Source organism: Pogona vitticeps, chromosome 1 (genome assembly GCF_051106095.1).
Source record: "Pogona vitticeps strain Pit_001003342236 chromosome 1, PviZW2.1, whole genome shotgun sequence".
NCBI classification, from domain to species: Eukaryota; Metazoa; Chordata; class Lepidosauria; order Squamata; family Agamidae; genus Pogona; species Pogona vitticeps.
In genome coordinates this window covers 302,193,009-302,216,193 of record NC_135783.1, presented here as the reverse complement: position 1 = coordinate 302,216,193, position 23,185 = coordinate 302,193,009, and the positions used below count along the sequence as shown (strand labels likewise).

Genomic DNA, 23,185 nt, shown 5'->3' with positions numbered 1-23,185 from the left:
CTCCAGCACCACAATTCAAAGACATCAATTCTTCGGTGGTCAGCTTTCTTTATGGTCCAGCTCTCACTTCCATACATCACTACAGGAAAAACCATAGCTTTGCCTATTCGGACTTTTGTTGGCAAGGTGATGTCTGCTCTTTAAGATGCTGTCAAGGTTTGTCATTGCTTTCCTTCCTCGTTGGACAGCCACTTTGCTTTCTTGCATTTCCTTTCTTTGGGATGGTTTTTGTTGCTGCCTCCTGTACAATGTTACGAGCCTCTATCCAAAGTTCTTCAGGCACTCTGTCCACCAAATCCACTTCCTTAAACCTGTTCTTTACTTCCACTGTGAATTCATAAGGGGTTTGGTTTAGATTATACCTGAGTAGCCCAGTGGTTTTTCCTACTCTCTTCAGTTTAAGCTTGAACTTTGCTATGAAAAGCTGATGATCAGAGGTCTTGTTTTTGCTGACTGTATAGAGCTTCTCCATCTTTGGCTGCAGAGAATATAATCAATCTGATTTTGGTATTGCCCATCTGATTATTTCCATGTATAGAGTCGCCTCTTGTGTTGTTGGAAAAAGTGTTTGTGATGACCAGCTTGTTCTCTTGACAAAACTCTAATAGCCTTTGCCCTGCTTCGTTCTGAACTCCAAGGCCAAACTTCCCTGTTGTTCCTTTTATCTCTTGGCTCCCTACTTTAGCATTCCAGTCCCCTAGAATGAGAAGAACATCTTTCTTTGGTGTCAGTTCTAGAAGGTGTTGTAAATCTTCATAAAATTGTTCAATTTCAGTCTCCTCAGTAATGCTGGTTGGTGCATAAACTTGGATTATTGTGATGTTGATGATAATCATCTGAGTTGAATTCGCCCATTCCTGTCCATTTTAGTTCACCAACGCCCAGGATGTCGATGTTTATTCTTGCCATCTCCTGTTTGACCACATCCAGCTTCCCAAGGTTCATAGATCTTACATTCCAGGTTCCTATGCAGTATTTTTCTTTGCAGCATTGGACTTTCCTTTCACTTCCAGGCACGTCCACAGCTGAGCGTCCTTGCGGCTTTGGCCCAACCACTTCATTAGCTCTGGAGCTACTCGTACTTGTCCTCCGCTCTTCCTCAGTAGCATGTTGGACGCCTTTCGACGTGAGGGGCCCATCTTCCAGCGTCATATCTTTTAGCCTTTTGTTTCTGATCATGGGGCATTCTTGGCAAAGATACTGGAGTGGCATTGCCAATTCCTACTCCAGGTGGATTGCATTTAGTCGGAACTCTCCACTATGTCCTGTCCGTCTTGGGTGGCCCTGCACAGCATAGCACATAGCTTCTCTGAATTACTCAAGCCCTTTCGCCACGACAAGGCAGCAATCCATGAAGGGGAGAAAATAATTAGCCACAGAATATTTTAAGCTTTTCAAAGTTGTGTTGCATATATATTTAATGTCTTTGAGAAGCAGTTTTGGTGCCTATAGTCTTCTACAACGCTCAGCCTTCTAAAACCTATTACAGAAGATATTTCAAATTATAAATGGGAGACCAGGAAGTAGACAGTTCTGAGTAAGAAATCTTAACAGGAAGAGGACAAGACGTATTACATGGCATTAAATCTAACAACGAATGTTTCTGAAGAACAAAAAAATGAAGATTTTCTTACCATTAATAATTTCATGGCCAAAAAACATCTTTATTCCTGGGACATGTCTGCCATTTTCCAAGTTTCTAACTTAAGTAAAGAAAAACAGCAAGAGAAATGGCATAAATGAAACTAAAAATTTAGACTCTAAAACATGAAATATCATCCTGCCTAGCACCCTATGGTAAAGCAACATGGAAGTTGTTTTGCATACATGGGGTGTTTCTCAATAGTTTTATGTTGTACAATTTACTGGTTTTTATTGTGTTTTTGTGCAACCTGATTACTTACATGGATGTAAGAGTACAGTGAACATATATAGGTTGATATCCTGTTATTTAACATAGTAAGTCAAAACTGAATCAATGTGGATTTGGTGATGCAACACCTCTGTATGTTCCATTGATTTAACGAGCCAACTCTAGTTATAACTTACAATGCTAAGCAACAGGATTTCTGCAAATGAATATTACTGTTAGTTTCACTGCATGCATCTAGGTTTTTTCTTCTCTCCTCTTCTGAAACTGTAAAAATTCACCGTTCTCACAAAATGTTAATGGCACGTGATTTAACCATGATTTTCGTTTTGTTCCTTCTGTAGATTTATCTCTTGTCTGTTTGTTTGATATGCTTCTGAAGGAATCTCATACTGATTTTACTGTTTCAAAGAAAAGTCTGTGTTCTTAAGCACCAAAATCATGTAACACGTATCCTTTCAACTTGAAATAGGTCCAAAACAACAGCAACTAAAAGATTGCAGAGCTATAACTAGTATGCAAAATACAAAGGCGAAGCCTATTTACTGGGCAAGATAATTCTACCCTACCAAAATCCCTAGATTACATTGGAATTTTTCAGCAAATGTCAGCTACTGAGTAACCTAGAGAATACATATGAAAGTAGTCCTCCATCTTGCTATGTGAGATATAGCTTTATTAACTGCTTATGTATCAAAACAGTTGAAATTTACTTTTGTACATTTTGAGCAACCATTATATCCTTTATTTATGTCAACAGATCTCAAAGCATCTGCACTCCAGTGTGGACAGCAGGGCAACTTAAGGATGCCCAGGTTCAGGATAGTTGCCAGGGAACTGTTAATAATTAAGTCCCATCATCATGAAATACATTCAATATTAGGTAAGTAGCTCTTGAAATCTAATCAGTCTCAAGGCCTTGAGCTATCATAAAAATCTAGGTCCAGCTATTAGAAACACTTTTTGATGGCATAAAGGAGACTGGAAATTTATTACTAACAGCTTTCTACAAGGAACAACTACACAGAAGGAAAAAAAGAATTAACTGAATTAATAGAACATTGCTAATGTAAAAAACTACATTATTGCTAATGGGGGCAAATAGAATACTACCAAGACATTATTACTGTATTCAATTTTCAAGAGCTGGAATACATAACACTGTTTCTACGAAGATCTCCTGCTATAAACTATAAAAGACCAAGGGAGCTGCTTTTTCCAGTGCTGTCTTTTTTTTCCAAAGTAAACTCTCTAACCTTGGTGCTTATAGATATCAGCAACTGGGAAGCAGGGGCAGGGCACCTTGTTCATCCAACATCTTTCCTGTTCATGAACACATGCTAGCAAAAAAATAAATTTAAAAAAATGGCAGCATGTGGAACTGCAGGCAGAAGAAAGGAATGCTGCTCTGCCACTCTGCCTGCCAGGATGACACACCTCAAGCACTGAACAATTCATTTCCTTTTAATTCCAGAACTCCCTGGAACTTGGGAGTATTCATGAACTAAGATGGCAACCCTATGCTTGTTTATTTGACAGTATGCTGAACTGAATTTTCATATTAGTCTCTCTTCATATTTATTTTTAAAAAAACCCAAGTCTTGTGACATATATGAGCACATATATTAGATCTAAAAAGTGCCAAATTGGTTTTTTAACTATTCAATAAAACTTACTTCCAAACAAATCTACAGTGGATTAAGTTGCATATTACACATTCATACAGGAACTGCTGAAATATTACAAGCATTCTTGCTCCATTATCTGAGCTTTTCCATATATTAACATAACAGTTTAAAAATAGTAAGTGGATGGACCAGTGAAGGACTTGTTGCTATGTGCCGTCATACCAGAACCAATTTATAGTGACCCTAAATAGGGCTTTCAATGTAGGTGAGATAAGGATCAGTTTTACCAGTTCAAAACCCTTAGTGAGCTTCCATGGCTGAGCAAGGATTTGAACCCAGGTCTCCTGTATACTAGTCCATCACTCTGGCCACTACACCACACTATGCAGGACAAGAATTCCACAAACTGTGAAATACTGATGTTTACATTGCTCTACATTTGCTTTAACTTTCAAGTTGTGAGGATAATAATTCTGCACATATTTAATTGTGACTATCATTCCTACATCCCGATATTATATTATAATTAAAATTTATTGTTGGAAAAGAGATGGCCCACTGGTGTCCTCTGGGTCAAATCCAAATCTTAAGAAAGTTCTCAGGAGGCAAGGATAATGCCAACAGCTTGACATATAAAGAAAATAATGTCTTATCTTCTAAGAGCTCAAAATATTCCACAGCATTTCAATTTTTAAGATTTTGAGTGTAACAAACAATGTGGTAACTGGAACCACTTGACAACCTCTGCACTGAAATTCACTTCCAAACCAAATGCTACTGCTTAGAAAACAGATCCATCCATTACATGGAAGAGTTAACAATCTCCTACAAGATTTACGGTAAATAACATTTCTCAATAGGAGTTTATTTAATTCAAAAGAAGAGCAGGACCTCTTTTTAGAAAGATAGTTTGGGTAGAATCCACGTGCTGAAGTACTCCTTGGAAAGTGCCGCATTTCAATGTAACTTTCACAGTTTTTCCCAGAATATCATGAAGGAAGTGGTAATCACTGCTAGGATCCATTATGTGTTCTATGCTCCAAAGGATCAGATGCTCAACCTAAGCAAAAACTAAACCGAGAAGTATTCTGTTAAATAATTTCTAGAACATTCAAAATCCATAAACACTGTACAAAAATCATACAATTAAAACACTGAAAACTACCACACACACACACACACACACACAAAATAAAACCAAACAGCTTGTATGCTCTACATATACATTTCTACCCTTTATCCATCCTTTTTAAACCTGAGGTGGGGAACTCCGAGTCTATAGACTGGATTCAATTTAATTGAGCCCATGGTCAGATTTCAGGAAACACATTTTCCCCATAATGCCCTGGTGTAACAACCCTAACCCTATCTGACAGAGCTCCAGTGCTGCTATTACTTGCTCAGGGGACATGTGAATGGCAAAACTGGCCTAGCAGCACTGCAGACACACGTGGCAAACAGGATCTTCTTTAGCCAACATTTTTCTGTCCCCCCTTTCTTGCTGTAGCCAGCTTCTTGAAACACAAAAGGGGCTGTATAAACCAGAAGGCCAACGGCAGCAGATTTCACTGCTATTGCTCATGGGAGGCAAAACATGGTTGCCCCTCACTTCTGTGGGATATACAAGTTTGCAGGAAAACAAAAGGTCCTGGTCATTGATAGCCACCCCATTTCCTATGGCTGTGAAAAAGTGCAAACTAGAATCCTCTTCTTTAAACACTAGTGATGCCTACTTCATACCTAAAGATGCCAAGTCTACAACATGTGGTGCCTTTGCATCTTCTTCCTTCCTTCTGCCAACAGTGTATTCAGTTTTAGGAAGAGGACATACACTGCTGAAAACCCTGTACTGAATTCCCATCTAGAAAAAATAACCTTTTTGCAAAATGTTGAAACAGCAGCAAAGATTTCCCTTTTCACTTTAAAATTAATAGTTTCTCTATGTGAAACTTTGCTATATGTTGTATTAATGCATACAGTGCATTAAAACATACTGTACTGCAATTAGAGACTATGCATTTATTATTATTTATTTATTTATTTATTATTTATTTGATTTGTACCCCACCCATCTGGACCAATGGACCACTGTAGAAGTTCCATTAATATTAATGACAGTCTTCTAAGACAAGTCTTGCTGATATGATGAAACATGGCAATGCAATGCTCACCAACTGTTTTCAGTGCTAAAATTGAAGCTTGATCCATATGATGTAAAAACTGGTAAAAGGTTTTAGAGTCAGTAAGAAGTATCAAAATGTTTCTTCCCAACACTTTTCCCCTGATGTATGTAAATAAACCTTTATAAGAGAAATGAATTCCCCATTGCTTTAAAGCTTCCAGGAAGATGACTGAAGCTGAATACTATAATGTTTCAGAGCAGAACATGAACATTCCAACCCTCCATACAAGTTGAAGATATTAATCAAATATCTGGAAGGTAGTGGTGGGGGAAACATTTAAGACATTTTACCAAATAAAACTGAAGACTATTTCCAAAGTGGGAAGAGAGATGTATTTAGCCTGTATATGCATGGGAAACCAACTTTCAGGATTCTCTATTTAACAGAGTAAATCTTTCATACAATGTTATTACATCAAATTCCTCTATTGGGAGGGACATCCCTAACACTATCAGTGAAGATTTATACATAGATAATAACGTCTTGCCTAGTTTCTGTAATCTCACACATCAATACAGAACAATCTAAACAGACTAGCATTACCAGTAACCCGAACCTTCAGGCATGCCTGCAAGAAAATTGTCAGTCGAAGGAATGTTTTTTATTTCAAAGGTTTGCCATTCCATTATAAAAGCACTTGTGTAAGTAGTAACACAGTAGGGCCTTTAAAAGACACTAAGAAGCTTGTGGCACAATTTTCTTTTGAGACACTCTCTACTATCTCCTATTCACACTAACCTGTGCCAGTGGATACAATCCTTTGCACTTGTGAATGCAAGCATATATGAAGCGCTGCTTAATCCATTGTACTCTCCCCCTAAAGACTTGACAGGGTTTCAGAATAAGAAGCCATTGAACTACAATCAATCTTTCCCCAGTGTTTTCCATTTTGTACTGGAAGGGAGGGTTCTAGAACATCTCTACAGACAAAGCTGCTACTCTGATACCACCAAGTGAAGTACACCATAAAGGGAGACCCTGGGACTAGCACACCTAAAATGAACCAAGAAAATTGTGGGTTTGTTTATGCAGCATTTACAGTACCTGAAATCTTCATTTACAGTATTTGAATTAGACCAATTTCCTTTACCAGGCCAGCCATAGACTGGGAAAGGGGCCTCAATCTGTGAGGTGACGTACCACCTGCTTAGACCTTTAGTGTGCCTCAGATATATAAAAAGTATTTGATAGACCTGAAACACTTTTAAATTGTTTCTTAAAATGCATCTTGAACTCTTTTAATATAGGGCAGATCATAAGTATTCCACATGAATAAATACATAGCTCAGTTGGAGCTTGATTCAATTCATGAAGTTTTGAGATGTGCAAGACCAAGACAAGTAAAATGATATTCAACTCAAATCTTTCATTTTTGCAATGAATTTGAGACAAAACTAGTGACAAGTTTTCTAGAGGACTGCAGACATTTCTCACTCCCATTAGTCTTCTTTTGCCTATTGCCCCATAGCAAGTCTTCTTAAGGGTTAGCAGTTAAGATACGAAGAAATTTTGTGCATACCATAATAGTAGTTAGGATGCAACTAATGTATTTTTACTCAAATCAACAAAACTGGCAGTTCAAGGAAGCTGGGGACAGAGCTTTACAAACCCAGATTTAAAAAAAAACAGGTCTGGTGTAGTAGCATTTGACTCCTTTCACGCAATCCAAAAAATGCAATAAGCCTAAGCAAATTTACTAAGAAATTAACCCTATTAAGTTCACTGGGAACCTGTGTTTAAGACTATAAAGACCAAAAGCCCGGTGGGGGGGGGCAGCAGTTTACACGAGCACACCGTCATTTATGCTAAAAGAAACAGGAGCGTGAAGGTAAGCTTCCTCAAACGGCTTATAAATTTGCAAGCAATATGCCATACTTTGAAAAACCTTGGTTTAAAAAGCTTACCCCCTTAAGTCACAAAACTGAAAGGGAAACAAAAGTCTAACTATCCATGTCCCAAGACGAAAACAGCCGTTACTTATTAACTTTTCTCTGAAATCTCCATTTGTTTCCCTAAAAGGAAACACTGTCGATTAACAGAGAACAAACGCCAAAGTTAATGAATGGGCCTTCCTCACGCCAAGAAAAAAAACACCTTTCCCCTCAGAGGGCTCCGAGGCCTTTCTAAAGAGGAGCAGCAGCAGCAGCAGCAGCAGCCAAGGCCTCGGAGCTCACACCGTGTTTTGTCCCCATATAACCGGCAGGCACCGCTCAGGTCCCCGAGAACCACCGTGCCTTGCGCCGCGCCAGCACCAGAAACCAACGAGAACGACCCTTTCGGTGATTTGGAAACGGTGGCAGAATTCGTTAAAAGGGTCAACGCCTACTTCGTTAAACACGAGAACGGCTCAGAGGTAGCCCCGCCAACGTCAAAACCAGGTACAGCGAGACTCCTCCCATGCACGCACCCGAAAAGAGGCCTGGAGAGCGCCCAAAGCGCGCCTCCGCGCATGCGCGGGTGGTTCTGCCGGGGAGGTAGGCGGGAAGGGGGAGGGGGGAAGGCTGAGGCCATAAGAGAGCGAGCGTCGCCCGTTCGGCCAGCTGTGGTCGCTGGAGCGGAGGCGACGCAGGCCCCGCTGATTGGCTGCGCGGTCTCCTCTCCGGCGGCTCTAGGCCAAGCGAAGGCTGCGCGGAGCGTCCTCGGAGGCTCTTTCCTTGGGAAGCGGCGGCGATGGGCTCGCGGGCGTCCACGCTGCTGAGGGACGAGGAGATTGAAGAGATTAAGAAAGAGACTGGCTGTGAGTACCGCCAGAGACACGGGCAAGGGGTGGCCGGAGCGGGCTGGCAGGCCGGGCGGCCGGCCTTAAGCGTCAGGTCGCCGGAGTGGGCGAGCATTTTCCCCCTCCTCTGTGGAAGTCTTTGACGGGCTTGTCGCCCCCCATTCCTCTCCGCCACGTCCCAGGCAAAAAGGTGGCGACGGCGGGGCGTCTCGCCAGGAGTTGAGTCTGGAAGTCTCCGGGTCGGCTTGTCGGACGACGTTAGTCGCCTCAGACGCTTCTGGGGCGTCTTGGTCGCATAACCCGGAGTGGCCGAAACCTGTCTAGCCAGAGCGGTTATAAGGAGGAGGACCAGGGGGCGCGGAGGAAGCGTCCGTAAGGGTTGGCGGTTTTGTCCCAGTCAGAAAAGGTGTACCTGCCCAAGGTCCCCTTTCTCCGCAGTCGTTAAAGGTATCGGAGCCCCATATCCTGTTGCGTTTGGCCACCCTCGCCAGCCACGTGACGAGAGAGGTCATGGTTTCGCAAAGGCGTGTCTCGCCTCCACATCCAGAGGCATCTTTTCTGCTTTAGGTGTTTTAAGTTCTTAATTGTCCTGTTAAAGTCATATGGGTGACAGCAATCTAGTTAATGATCAGATTGTTTTGATAGGAGGCTATGCAATATTTTTCTAACTGAGGAGATGGGGAAGGGCTCTTTTGTTCTGGGCATCCAATTTTTTTTTTTAAAAAGCCGTTATTGAATAGCATGGAGAGGTAAATTCTTGATGGTGGATAGCAACAGACAACTGTTTCTTCGATTGTCATAATTTGAAGATCTTGTGAAATAATGGTAAAAATATGAATAAGAGACCTTAATTTGGCAGACATTAGGTAACTATTTTAAGGTAAAGTAGTAGAATTTTAATACTGTTTACATTATTCTAAGTTTGTCTGGAAGTACTGTATAGTTAAATCTTTCTAGCACCTATTGTGGTACATGGAGAGGAAGAAAGATTTGCCACGTATTTCTTAGCTACTGAACTAGTGCTGCATTTGCCCCACTTGTTATGTGAGCATTTGCTTCTGACATGTGGGGATGCTGTGAATGAATTATCTCCAAAATGTCTTATCGTTAACAGTTCTGCTCAGTGCTTGCAAACTCGACTGTGGTTTCCTTTATTGAGTTAGTCCAACTTGTGTGTGATCTTCCTTTTGTTGCCTTCAGCGTTTCTAGCATTGTGGAGCTTAGAATAAACACTATTTCAAATGAAGTCTTCCTTTTTTTATGAAAGTTCCAGAACAGTATAAAAATGTTACTTACTGTATCCTGCAAAAGTCTGATCTAGCCAAAACTCCTCAAATTTCACCTTTTCACAAAAACTTCAGGATTTCCACTTAGATTGAACATCACATTGAAAATTGTATGCATTTCTAATCAGATGTATATTCCCAGAATCTAATGCATGCTCTGAGAAATGTATGTAAATAAATTACATGTTCTTTTGTTGTCTGCTCTCTCTTTTTTTTACCCTTCCTGCTGTTTCCTGTATACAATTTTAAATTCTATGTTCCTTGGGGCAGGGACCTGTCCTGTTGGTAGTTTATAAAACACTAAGTACACTGAGCACGGATCATTTATGAATATTATAGTGCCTCACTGACATGCATTTGTACAGCCAGTGGTCAAACTACCAAAGCAATAGTCAGTTTATAGCGTCTCCATACATAGTTGTTTAGGATAGTCATAGCATTGTTGTATTTAGTTCACTTTTAATGTAAACTGTGTTGCCATCTTTGTCTTTTTATGAAGAAACAGCCCAATCAAATTATTGCAATCCTTTTTACACAGTGGAGAACTGAGGTAGCAATAGTCCATGCTTTATGATGGATCCATGGCTGAGCTAGGGCTCATATATAGATGACCTGAAATCCCAAAGTGCCTTACAGTTGAGACAAAACATGTTGTTGATTTATTAGAGATTTAATTAGAGATGCCCAGTGGTTTTAATTTTGGCCCAGTCTCATTTCACAGAAGCCTGGTTAGAGCTCTGTTTTAAGAACATAATAGAAGCCATGGTTAAAAGCACAAATTGCACAGAATGTCCTGTTCTGTAAATAAGCAACCTTCAATTCCTAGTCTCTCTAGAATGTTGGCTTTTTGCATGATTAGTTTCACTTTTTTCCAGCTCCTTAACTGCAGTGAAAGAAGCTAAAAATACACTTAATGGTCTCCTGGAATTACTCTGTGTGTGTAAGCAACTACTGTAGTTACCATGGGGATAGTATGTCAATGCAGATAGGTGATTGACTTAAACAGGCTAGAAAACACTGTGTACATGGTCTTTCAAAAAGATATTGTCAGAGGCCTTCACCAGAAGCTCTTAGAGTAAGCCCAGTTGTCGGGGGATAAAAGGCTCTTCTTTTGCTTTGGTAGCTGGTTCAAAATAGGAAGAATACAGGATGGATAAATGAATAGTTCTTGGATAAAGAGATGCAGATCCTGGGGTCCGCTCAGGATTTGAATTGGAGCTACAATAGTGCTTTTTCCATTTATGATCTGGAGTGAGCAGTGAGGTGATAAAGCTAGAGAATCGTACTATATTAGGGCATGCACAACAAAACAATTGTAAATACTCCAGAAGCATCTCTCCAGACCTAGGGAATGTCATACCTGCTGTTTGTGAGTTCAAACATTTGGGGGCCTCGGGAGTCTACTTTGCCAGGAGATTTGTGTTTTGACCAGGATTGGAAGTAGTCTGCAAATAAGGGTCAGACCAGTTTTAATGGGAATAGTCATAGCTTGGTGATAAAGAGTACAGTACTGTATATGTTTTATATGCAGAAGTTTGGAGATTCACTCTCAGCATATCTTAAGGGGGCCAATAAAGGATCCTGCCTGTGATCCTGGAAGATTTGCTGCAGGTTAAATACTGAATTAAATGGATCCAAGGAATGAGGAAGCTGCTTCTGTTTCTGTAGAATGCTGTGTGCATTTCTGATTGTTGCACCTTTGAAAAGAGTATTGTAGTTGGGAGAAAGTGCTATAAAGAACAATTGAAGCAGAAGGGCTAGAAACCTTACAGCATTTTGTGTATATAGTTTAGGAATAGAAAGTAAAGGAGTAAATGATAAAATTATCATAATTATAAAATTATGTGATGGGAAAAAAAGTGATCAGATACTTTCCCCTGTCAAAATACTAGGATCCCACAGCCATTTAATGGGAGACTTGGGGTATATAACAAGAGGTACTGATTCAGGATTCAGTGTGTAGTTGAACTGGGACTTTTGTTTTTACATCCTTCTGCTAAGGCCAGTGACACAACTTGGTTTTAACAGAACACTGGACAAATTGATGACGGATGAGGTAATGGATACTAGCAGCAGCAATATTAACTGAATATCAGATTGTCACTTTAAAATGTATTACTTCAAAAGAAACAGTGATAAAATAATTCATTTACTGACAGCAAGGGAAAAGCATTTCCCGAAGAGTATGCATGCATGCACGTACTGCCCATCTAGCTACCCGGGCCACTCTGTTCTGTTCCAAAAGCATTCTAATGTCTTGTATTGCACATTTCAAACTCACTTTATTATTCATTAAATAATACTATCTTAATAATCTGAAATGGCAGTGATAGTAGAAAAACTGGTCTGCACCTTTCAGTCAGTAGAGCAGAATGCATTGCCACAGAAGACAATCATAGCAGCATGCATCTTACAATGATGTTTCATTTTAAAGTATAGTGCATGTCTGTTATTCTTCATCCTGGAATTCAAAACAGTCATATTCAGTTTTTCTTCTTCACAAGAGCAGTCATGTGAGGGGCTAATCAACTTCCTAATGCTAACAACAAACTGTACATGATTTGCTACTAGGCACTTTTTTGTACCTATGAAGGTATAACAGCAGGGGCCATATCAAATTGTATTGCCCTAATCCTATGTCACATTTTACAGTAAAATCAAAACTTCAGGAACTGGCTGAATATAAGATGAGAACAATACTAGTGCACTTGTGAGACAAAGCCTGTGCTAAGGAAAATATTTCTCTGAAAGCTGCTGAGGAGTTTTGTCTTACCCTGTTTCCCTGAAAATAAGACCTAACCTGAAAATAAGCCCTAGTATGGTTTTTCAGAATGCTCGTAATACAAGCCCTACCCCAAAAATAAGCCCTAATTAAGTGAAACCCCTCCCTCCACCATTATGCAGCAACCAGAAGAAGACATGACTGTATTTGAATAAATGTAGATTATTATACATGAAAAAAATAAAACATCCCCTGAAAATATGCCTACTGCTTTTTTGGAGCAAAAATTAATATAAGATCCTGTCTTATTTTTGGGGAAACATGGTATCAAGGCTATTCAAGTGTTGCAAATCGGTACGTTTAAGTGAATTCAGGTGTTTCTCCCTCTTTCAAAATCCCTGTTTCATTTTCTTCTGAATGTGAACAAGGGAAGAGTAAACATGAAGCTGAAACTTAATGATCATTATTCTGTTTTATTTAAATTCATCCTTAAACACTGCTTGCTCTCAAGTGTTATTTAAACAATGGATAAGGTGGCTCTTATAACAAGAGCTGTCAATCAAGTACATGCTAATTACACAGTGATATCTATAATAGTATTTTTCTAAGGCCTGTTACATGCAAGGAGCCCATTTGGTGTCATTTGGCTTTCAATCTGTGGTCTCTCACACCCTTGAAAAGTTAATATATGACTGTAGGTAATTCAGAATAAGGGTCAGATCAATGTTAAGAAAGCTTACTTCCTTCTTTTCCTAGCAATGCAGGTCTGACAGTGCTCTGTGCTTGAAATATCAGATTTGCAAACAAAACCACGATACCTTCCGGTTGTTTAGTAACAGAAACAAAAGCAAATTATCAAACACAGACAGAGGCAAGCTAGGTTTAAACAGTTTTTTCCTTGCATAGGTCTGTTCCCTTTAGATACAAAATCAGGGCTTGAAAAAATTTCGAAATTTCACTAGTCAGCATGACCAGACTATAGCCTTGCAATTTATGTTAACAAATTTAAACTAGGCACTTGTTCACTTTTATTTCTATGTAACAATGCGTACAAACCCAAAATAAATTGTATTATGTACACGGTATTCGCCTATGTCTTCTTAGAAAATGTACTGCTGTCAGAGGTGTTGCACTTGTGTCCTTGAACGTGCCCGGTAGTTTTAGCAGTGAAGTACTATTTATCAATGGCTTTAGTAGGGTTAAACTGTAGTAGTGGAAGTCCATTTAGATTCATCATAAGGCCATCTAAACTTTCAGTTTCTAAACATGATCTGAATTTATTTTTGATGATATTTATCTGGCTGAAACCCCTTTCACAGCTAACTGTAGAAATTGATAGAACAGAGGCAATTTTATGGAGCTTCATAAGAACAGGAAACCTACCCCCCCCCATGGTGGTTCATTGCCTTTCCCAGTAAATCCACTAATAACAGATATTTTGAATTCATACCATTCATCCAGCGCTTTCTGAATTACGGTATGTCGTCTTTGCCCTTGTGTTGCAAAATGTCTTCGTAATGAGTGAGAGACAAGTACGGTTACTTCTTTTTTACCAAAACTTTCCAAGGACGTTTCTGAAAGTATCAAATATTGACATAGATATTAATACTGTATGCCATCTGTAGCAGTTGATTTATTACCTGTGTGTCTGTGGGGTCATGAAGCTTGTATTTTGAATGCCTTTCTTTTGTCTCCAGCAAAAATAAAACTGAAATCAAAAGCACCCAGCCTCTTAAGGAGCCACAGTTCCCTCCCACCCCAGGATGTGTCCTCCTTCAGTTGAAATTGGGAGCAGGGAATCTCATATTCTCCAGCATGGGAATACTCTACATTTTCCTGCAGGCTATATTTCTACGTGCGGTTTGAACTCTTTTCTTGCGAGAAGAGGGCAGTTTTACTTTTGCAATGGGAGGGGAGGACTACAGGATTAGAGAGAGAGAGACAGGCGGAGCGGAAGGATGGAAAATCTGTGAGGAGTTATAGCATGTATATTTTAAAATGTGTGTTTGACTCTTGTTTTGCAGAATTGTACTCCAGACTTTGGAATATAAATTATATATTCCTCTCTGAAGAGTAGCTGTTACCAGTGTCCAGATTAATTTTATCAACTGATAGTCCTTTTATAGGATTTGGGCATTCAGTCTGAAACATTTGCCCTTAGTAATACTTTTTATTTTTATTAGCCATTACCAATAAAGATAAACCTCATCTGATAATGTATGTTCCTTGACTGTATTTTTTCCCTAGGAAAGAGCTTTTTGGTCGAAAACCTCTCCTTTCTTTGTAAGAATAGATTCCATGGGAAATATACCTTTGAAATAAAAAAAAAATTCAGAGAGCACTCAATGGTCAGTGAGATCGTACCATGCACAATTGTAAAACTTTCTCCTTGCCCTCCCCTCAATTAAATTTTCTTATAAAGAGAAATGATATTTGAAAGTCTTCTTTGTGGTGTTCATGTATGCACGCAAAAAGGGGGTTGCGCCTACACAGTTGCTGGTTTGGGAAGTTCCAGAGCCTCAGAAATGAAAGTGGCTCTCTGCCTATACCATGCAAGCACAGCCCTGCTTACCTCAGTCCATTTTTTCCACCGCTGTGATAGCATGCAAAGGACTGCTTTGCTTACCTACCTGCATTTTTTGTAGGTAAGTCTTGTGCCTTTCCTTCTTACCTTTCCCCCCTTATCTATCTTCTTGCAAACAGCTGAAAAGATGGGGAAAAGAGTTAGTTTTCAGCAACCCTTCCTTTCTGTCCCTTCTCTCTTGCATGGCTTCTAGTTGTCCCCTTTTTCAATGATTTATGGCCTCAGCCTTGATGAAGAAATGTGCCACATGACAAAAAAAATCCCCCAGTCTGATAAGCATAATAGCTGCCTTTTTTGTTTGGGAGAAGCTCGTTTAGTCAGTTTGTAAATCTGTAAGAGCTTTACTGCCCCCTTCTTAAGAACTGCCGGTCTCAACTCCATTCCTTCCTTTGGGAACAATCTCTCCAGGCCACCAGTCCCACTCCTATGGCACATTGGAGCTCCCAAGTCACCATTTCTGAGCAGATGGACCAATGGCTTTGTCGGGGACAACCCTGGACTTGGAACTGGAAGCTCCTTTGACTTTGATACCACCGTAGAAATCAACAAACAAATTGGACCAGGAAAGCAACAGCAGCCTCTGATATTGAGGCAGCTAAGTGGATGAAAAAATGGTAACCTGATGATTCCAAATGCACTGCGGCTACCTCAGATGCCCATCTGAGAGCGAGTCTCTGCCCATATCACCGACACCCAACATAAGTCTCCGTTTTAGAGGGTGAGCCTTCACCCACTTTTGCAGAGTGTTTCAACTTCACTGAGAGTGACATCTTCTCTAATCTCTCTCCGGGAGAGTTCTTGCTTCCTCCCATGTCAGAGGATGGACCCCAGTTGAAATCTTAAGTCTCTCTACCTGACCCAGTGACCTCAGGCAAGACACCATAACAGAGATGGGAAGAGATCGAGATTGCACTTGGTTTAATAATGCCTGGCACACCAGTATTGCCCACACTATTCAAGGTCTCCCTTGCTGGACTTTCGATACTGTGAGGATATGCACTACAGTATATTCCTTCTATCTGTACCGCTTTGGGTATGGTGATTTGGTTTCCCTTGCGCAGAAGGCACCACCAATCTTTGGACCATAGCAGATCTTGATCCCATACACACATTCACCTTCAATCTCAGGAATGCCACGCTACCAGCTCTCGAGACTAGTCCTCAAGACGTTTCATTACCATGACCCCTTCGCTCATTACAGGTCCCTAAACCGGTCTTGATCCTGAGCTTCACTGAGGCAAAAATATAAGCCTCAGCGGTCTACTGCACTGTGCCTCCAGCAGGGGCAGCACCACTGGATTGGGTCTCCCCAACCATCCACCCATGCCTTGGTTCTTTGTGCTTTTGCCTCTGGACTTTATACTTACCTTGCAGCCTCATAATCCTCATCTGCTGGCAACACCTGAAACTTCTGTAAGAGAAAGACATCCTGATGGTACCTTGTCTGACTCCAAGTAGGAGGAGGAGAGGGACTCTGTTGCTGCCCTAGAATCCTCACCTGGTTCTGATGTACAGGATCCTGCTCCTCTTTGTCCTTCAGAGGACTCTCATCCTGTAATGATCTGAAAGAATGGCAAAGTCATTACACCTTCCAGTCTTCAAACTGCTACCACCCACCAAAGACTCAGTTTTTACCAGAGACCACAGGAAAACAAATATCCCCACAGAAATGCCCATGCTTGAAACTCTGACTGACCTCATTAGCCAATCATGGCAGAAGTCTTCCTCAATCCCACCAACATCTCATAGCCTCTGGCAACAACAGATTTTCGACTACTAACTCTCAAGGTGGTAGTCCTATGCCCTTATGTCTGGTCATCAGGCTGCTGAACTTAACTGCCTTACGCGGTGGTCCTCCATACGTGATTTCTTCCTAGGATAAAGTGATCCTCCATACAGACATTACTTTTCCACATGTCACAATCTTTTATTCTACCTACCTTTTATCCTTCACTGCAGATGACTTGGAAAGGTCATTCCACTCCTTGGATGTCAGGAGGGCCTTGGCTTTCTATCTAGACAGGACAAAAAACTTTATACATGCTACCAGGATTTTTGTCTGCTACCAAGGCCAAAAACTTGAACATCCTGTCTCCTCTCAACAGTTCTCTAAATGGATCTCTCAAGCCATTGTTCTGACCTATGAACCAGCAAACAAATCCCTTTGCAGGCAAATACATCTGAGTCAACATAGATGAGTGAACAGGATAAGTTCACTCTTCATTCAGCCTCCTTGATGTTTGACTGTGGGAGAAAATGAAGCATTTTTTTCTGTTAATGGCTTGAAAATAAAGCAGAGGTAACTGGTATACCCACTGGTGGCAAAAGTACAAATGGGAGACCAAGTCTCAAGATGTATAAAAATGTTGGCAATGCGGATTTTATTCTTATCAGGCTCGACATGTTTTGGTAGTGGCCTTCTTCAGGAGCTAAGCATAAAATAAAAATATGTATTAATTAGGAACAGGTGGCTTAGGGCAATTACAGCTCTTTTTTCTTATTTATACAGTTAAAAATATAAAATATTAATAAATATGCACATAAGAAGACCCATAAACTCCTAGTACAGCTTAATAACAGCATATAAGATACACACCAAGCTTTTAGAACTTTCTCTTCTCATTTGGTCTGTATCAGCTCCAACGTTAATCCAAAGTGCAATACAGAAGGGATGGTATCTACCGGTACTTATTCTCAGCTGGCAAGAAATCTATTTCTTGATTTATTCCAAAAGTAGCTAGAGTGTTCAGCCTCAATATCCAGTCATTTCCCCTCCTCAGTAATGACCTCTCATACTTAATAGGAACCATATCCACAACCTAGAATATTACATCTCTTATTGTGTGGTTGTATTCTATGAAATGGATGACAAGAGGACTACCCAGTCTTCTATTTCTTAAATTATTCTGATGTTCTGTCCTTGTCTTAAGAGGTCTAGAGGTCCTCCCTCTATATGTTGTAAGAACAACTTATGGCATAGATCACTTGCTTAGTATTATAGTTGGTAAATTTCTTCAGGATGTATACCTTGCCATTCTATGGATCTTTAAATGTACTGCATGTATTTCTGCAATAGGTACAATGTCCACAGGAATTGTGTCCTGTGGGAGGGGGAAGAACGAGGTAAAATTCTCAGGATTTGTGATGGCACTCTATCTTTAAATTCACTCTTTACTAAAATATCTCCTAGGTTTCTTGTTCTTTTAAATGATACCTGTACTCCCTCCTGAAACCCTTCTGTATTTTCTAATGTTTGCCAATGCCTCTTTGTGCATTTCTGTACTTTGTTAGTGATATGATCATATGTTAGAACACAGTTAACATGATTTGTAGGTTCTTTTGTTGTTTAGAAGACCACTGCATCTGGCATTACTGGCCTCAGCAAAACAATTATCTATGACCTCATGTGGTAACCTCTGTCCCTTAATTGATTTCTCAGTATTAAAGATTCCTGCTCAAAGTCCTTCCTCTTGGTGCAGTTCTTTTTCATCCTTAAAAATTGACCATGTGGGAGAATTTGACATAGAGATCGAGGTCGGGTGCTATCAAACCTCTACACCTTTTTGAAATAATAAGAAAAAAATCTGCATTGGTAACATCTTGAGACTCAGTCTCCCATTTGTACTTTTGCCAATGGCTTGAAAATGCAACATCTTGTTAAAAGAGAAATTAATCTTTTTTGCTTGTTTATCACCCCTCCCTGTTCCTGAGTTGGCTGTGATGGAAGGCCATCCCCTTTCTCCACAGAAAGCTCACAAACACAGCATGCTGGAAAGTGAGCAATGAGTAGAGCTGGAAGGCATTTTTAACTAACCACCTAATTTCTAAACTGTATTTTTCCCCAAGTTCAGGAACTTTTCTGGGTATAAAACATAGGAGTTTCCAGGTGGAGCTAGGAAATAATTATGTTTGAAATCCTGGAGAGTTGCTGCATGTCAGAGTTGGTAATACTGGGCTAGATGGACCAATGGTTTGTCTTGATATAAAACAATTTATTGTGCTCCTGTGTAATTGTAATAGTTTGGGAAGATACTTCATGTCTGTCTTTAAAAACTATTTTGGTTTTGATCATCTCTGCATTGGGGAAATGAGTATTAAAATAGCAAATTGGGTTCAGTGGAAGCATGTGTATAGTTATGTGCACTGGGGTGAAACATTGTAATTCAGAGTACGCACCAATGGGATCTTAGCTGGCGATGACTGACAGTATACTGGGGATCTTTAGAAAATAAATTGAAAATAGTAATGAGTGCTTCCTCCATTTTCTAAAAACAAAAAAGCCTGAAGCAGGACCTACACAGTTCTCAATTATGCAGCAACAGCAGCTGCAGCAACAGCAACAACAACACTGACAGAACCGACAGAAAGAGAATATACCAAAATACTGTGGAAAATCTTAAAATTAAAATTAAATGGGGAAAATGCAATCAGAGCCATAAACACATGGGCTGTTCCATTAATTAAATACTCAGCTGGAATAATAGATTGGACTCAAAATGAACTAGATTTGGATCTAAAAACATGGAAACTGATGAACATGAATCACACACTACATCCAAAAAGCTACGCGGACAGATTATATTTACCACGAAAAATTTGAGGCCGTGGATTACAGTGGTGCCTCACTTAACGATTTTAATTGGTTCCAAAAAATTCATCGCTATTGGAAAACATTGCTAAGCGAAACGCGTTTTCCCATAGAGATGCATTGAAAACCGGATAATCCGTTCCAATGGGAACGGATTGCCATCCTTAAGCCAAAATCGCCATAGGAAACATCACTAAGTGAAACGCGGTTCCCCCATTGGAATGCATTGAGACCTTTTCAATACATTTCAATGGGGGAGAAAAAAAATCACCAAAAATTCAAAAAGAGTCAGAACGAAGCCAAATTTGGTTAACAAAGGGTTTATTAAGTGAACTAACGATTTCAACCACTCTAAACCCTTTTTAAACAATTTAACACCTTTTAAAAATAGCGAAAACGGAGCTGTCAAAAACATCGCTAAGCGAAACGGGACCTAAACTGTCATCGTTAAGCGAAGCAAGGTCCCGAACATTGCTATGTGAAATTCCCCCATTGGAAACATCGCTAAACAGAGCGTAAGTTCACTCCAAAAACCTCATCGCTAAGCAAATACATCCTTAAATGAGGCAATCGCTAAGCGAGGCACCACTGTACTGCAAATACAGGAAGTCGTAGAGGAAGAAGAAAGATGCCTAAATGATTATATCAGTAGAAGCAGAGAAAAATTACTGAAAGCAGTGAAAATGGAGAATATTTTGAAAACAATAGAAACAAAGGCTCAATATAAGAAACAGCAATATGAAAAGAAATTAAGCAGCTGGAAAAAATAATGCACTACATGGACAGCACCTGAGAAATATTGATGGAAAGTATGATCATAATTCAACATGGGCATGGCTAAAACTGGGGACCCTTAAGAAAGAAACCGAAGGCTTGATTTTTGTTGCACAAGAACAAGTACTCTAAATCAACATGATGAAAGCTAAGATCCAAGGAGTTAGTGCTAACATTAAATGTTGACTCTGCCAAGAAAAGATGAAACTGTCACACCTTATCTGTGAATGTCCAAAGATTGCACAAACAGATTACAGAGTTAGACATGATAGAGTGGCAAAGTTAGTGCAATGGTCATTAGTGCAAAAATATAACTTGCCTACCTCCAAAAACCCATGGGAACAAAGAAATGTCTGGATCATTGACATTGCAATTCCATGGGATGTCAGAGTTAAAATAAAGAATTGAAAAAACTAACAAAGTACAGAGAACTAGAGTAGGTTAGCTGAGCAGACTCGGAGTAATTGAATTTGAATAGTACTGGGCACTCCGCTGATTGGCTTCTTTTCCTGTCAGTCATCATGGTGAAAGCAAATAATGACAGATAAACTTTAATTTTTGGCCTATTTCCATAAGATACCTTTATAAGGTATTGAGTAATGGAGTTTAGAACAGACTAATGGAATGACCGTGGAAATAGGTTTAAAATGTTTTATATGTACCACTGGAATTTGCAAGAGATCTTAACTGGAGCTTGTTACTTTCATTACTCTTATCTGAAGCACAAATTCTGAGAATAATGGGTATAGTCCCATCCAGGTATTAGCTTCTATTAAAGTTTCACCTCACCTGTGTGTACATTGTGATCTTACTTTGCTTTGCTGCATTATTTTCTCCACAGTGTTTTCCTCAAACCATATCTAAACCTCATAGGAAATGTTGCAATCTTTTCTTTATGGGAGAGGTGAGCCTGGGAAGTAATGTCTTTAGCCTACAGATTCAAATAATAGCTGGCTGCAGTGTTGTACAAGCTGTCCGTAAGGAAGCAGTACAGCTTGTCAATGCTTGAGTTAGGGAAACAGCCATCTGTAGCTCTTCCCCACGTATGGTTGTACGTACATTGAGCTAAGTAGCAAACAAGAAGAGACATACTGAGTTTTCCTTGAAAGTAAGGGAGAGGTAAATACCTACTTGGATTGTAAGAGTAAGCAATGTGCTTATATAACTGTGGAAACCAGGAAGTCTGTAAATGTTTGGTTATTAGCTGAGTATACATTATTTTAAAACTAAAGAGTATTGTAAAATTACATTTATCATTTATTAGTTCAATCTTATGTGATGCATAATAGAATATTTGTCTAGAGAAGAATGTTTCTTAAGCTATTTCCACTGAGATTTAAAATATATAAGGGCATTGCAATCTCAGAGTTCTGATCCAGGTTGCAATGAGATGCGTTCTACATTTATATTCTGTGATACAGATTAATTGCTTTCAATGTTATTGCTTTATCTAAATCTGAAGCTTTTCTTTTTCCTCTTCAGTTTCTCACAGTCAGATTACACGGCTATACAGTCGGTTTACCAGCCTGGACAAAGGGGAAAATGGCACTCTTAGGTAAGTATTCTCAATACAGCTTTTGTGTTGATTTCCATTCTCCTAAACTGTCTCTACCCAAATTTGTTATAACCCTTGTCTTACTTCAGGACATAACCCAGGCCCTTCTTGAGAGTCCTTTGCTCAGATCTTCAGAAACAATTTTTGTGTACATGGGGCTAGAAAGGGAGAAGGAGCTAAGGAATTCCTTTTGTGCAAGTACTATAGATTTGAATTTAAAACAGATTCAGACTTTGTTACCAAGAAATGTCCTAAATAAATAGTTAATGTGGATGATTAACTAATGTGCACAGTTAACTACACAGTGAACTACAATGTTCAACTTCATTCAGTAGTATTTATTTAAAGCACCTTTATCCTTTCAGAAAACATTCACAAAAAGTTTTCAAGGTTGTGTCTTTTTTTAACTGCTTGAGTGATGTGGTGGAAACTGAAAGCATAGGAACATTGGTATGCTGGAGTATTTTCCCATCCTCCATTTGCCTTCTTCAGCACTCCCTTGAACACTACTTCACCCCAGTACATCCGTATCTCTGTCCTCAAACCAGCACTCCAAATCAGCTTCTAGATAAAAACACTTCAGAGCTTTGCTACATATATGGCATGTAAAAACAATTATTCCTGTGTCACATGAAACAGATGTTCTGTGGCATAACACTCTGTGGACTATAGCCTTCAGTATTTCATGTCTTAAAGGCTGTTCCATGGCTTTCATTCCTTATATTAGCTACAAAATACAGTATTGTTATTGCTTGGAATTTTTCATATATGTTGTTAGTTTTGTTATTTACATTCTGGATTAAAAAAGCCTGAACAAAAGAGTTAATAAATTATTGTTAAGTATGGAACTGCAGAATCACTGGCATGAGGGCAAACGTTTGGATTAGTAAGAAACAAAAGTACACATTCTTTGCTTGGCTATTGACAAACTACTGTTTCTCAACCTCCACTGTTCAAGAGTAACGGGGAGGTTAAAAAAGAGATTACATTCCATGCATTCCTGTATTCTTTGGCTCACAAAGAAGATTTGAAATTTAGTTGGGGAGTAGATGCCTTGCTGTGTCTAATCAGTGTTTAGGTGGGGTAGGATATCAGTGTCAAATCACTTAGTGATTTTTATAAAACTGGTTTACAACTATTTACAAATTTTTCCATTAACATACTAAATTTACGCTTTAATACTATGGAATTTGTGGCTGTTGTTGTTAGAGTTAACTATTTTCTCACTCAACTTGAGAGATGATTATGCTCTTGTGAGGAACTGGAAGTTATCATT

The 23,185-nt window shown here is 39.5% G+C and overlaps 2 protein-coding genes and 2 long non-coding RNA genes across 16 annotated transcripts in view; 1 reads left to right on the top strand and 3 right to left on the bottom strand.

The window, feature by feature from the left end:
- Window positions 1-8,888, bottom strand: part of EXD1 (exonuclease 3'-5' domain containing 1) — a 44,335-nt gene extending 35,447 nt beyond the window's left edge. For 2 of the 12 annotated variants that reach the window (XM_020793694.3, XM_020793696.3), the window contains exons 1-3: window positions 8,008-8,132; window positions 4,390-4,569; window positions 1,635-1,703 (exon numbers count right to left, since the gene is read on the bottom strand). In XM_020793694.3, coding sequence (XP_020649353.3) covers window positions 1,635-1,649 — 15 coding nt within the window. In that variant the 5' untranslated portion in view covers window positions 1,650-1,703; window positions 4,390-4,569; window positions 8,008-8,132. Of the gene's footprint in view, window positions 1-1,634; window positions 1,704-4,389; window positions 4,570-6,419; window positions 6,550-7,585; window positions 7,667-8,007; window positions 8,207-8,812 lie in introns of those variants that run through there. The other 10 variants (XM_020793695.3, XM_072986253.2, XM_020793692.3 and 7 more) reach the window with 9 other exon arrangements.
- The window catches only part of CHP1 (calcineurin like EF-hand protein 1), a 32,713-nt gene continuing 16,984 nt past the window's right edge, over window positions 7,457-23,185 (top strand). The window contains exons 1-2 of one of the 2 annotated variants that reach the window (XM_078391483.1): window positions 7,457-8,059; window positions 21,837-21,909. In XM_078391483.1, the coding sequence (XP_078247609.1) occupies window positions 7,744-8,059; window positions 21,837-21,909 (389 nt within the window). In that variant the 5' untranslated portion in view covers window positions 7,457-7,743. Of the gene's footprint in view, window positions 8,060-8,217; window positions 8,419-21,836; window positions 21,910-23,185 lie in introns of those variants that run through there. The other variant, XM_020793699.3, reaches the window with a different exon arrangement.
- On the bottom strand, window positions 11,944-14,049 carry LOC140703177 (uncharacterized). The gene is made up of 2 exons (XR_012082548.2): window positions 13,859-14,049; window positions 11,944-12,147 (listed from the first exon to the last, which is right to left on the bottom strand). It is a non-coding gene; the product is annotated as an uncharacterized LOC140703177 (long non-coding RNA).
- On the bottom strand, window positions 15,032-17,062 carry LOC140703176 (uncharacterized). The gene is made up of 4 exons (XR_012082547.2): window positions 16,933-17,062; window positions 16,491-16,554; window positions 16,360-16,403; window positions 15,032-15,111 (listed from the first exon to the last, which is right to left on the bottom strand). It is a non-coding gene; the product is annotated as an uncharacterized LOC140703176 (long non-coding RNA).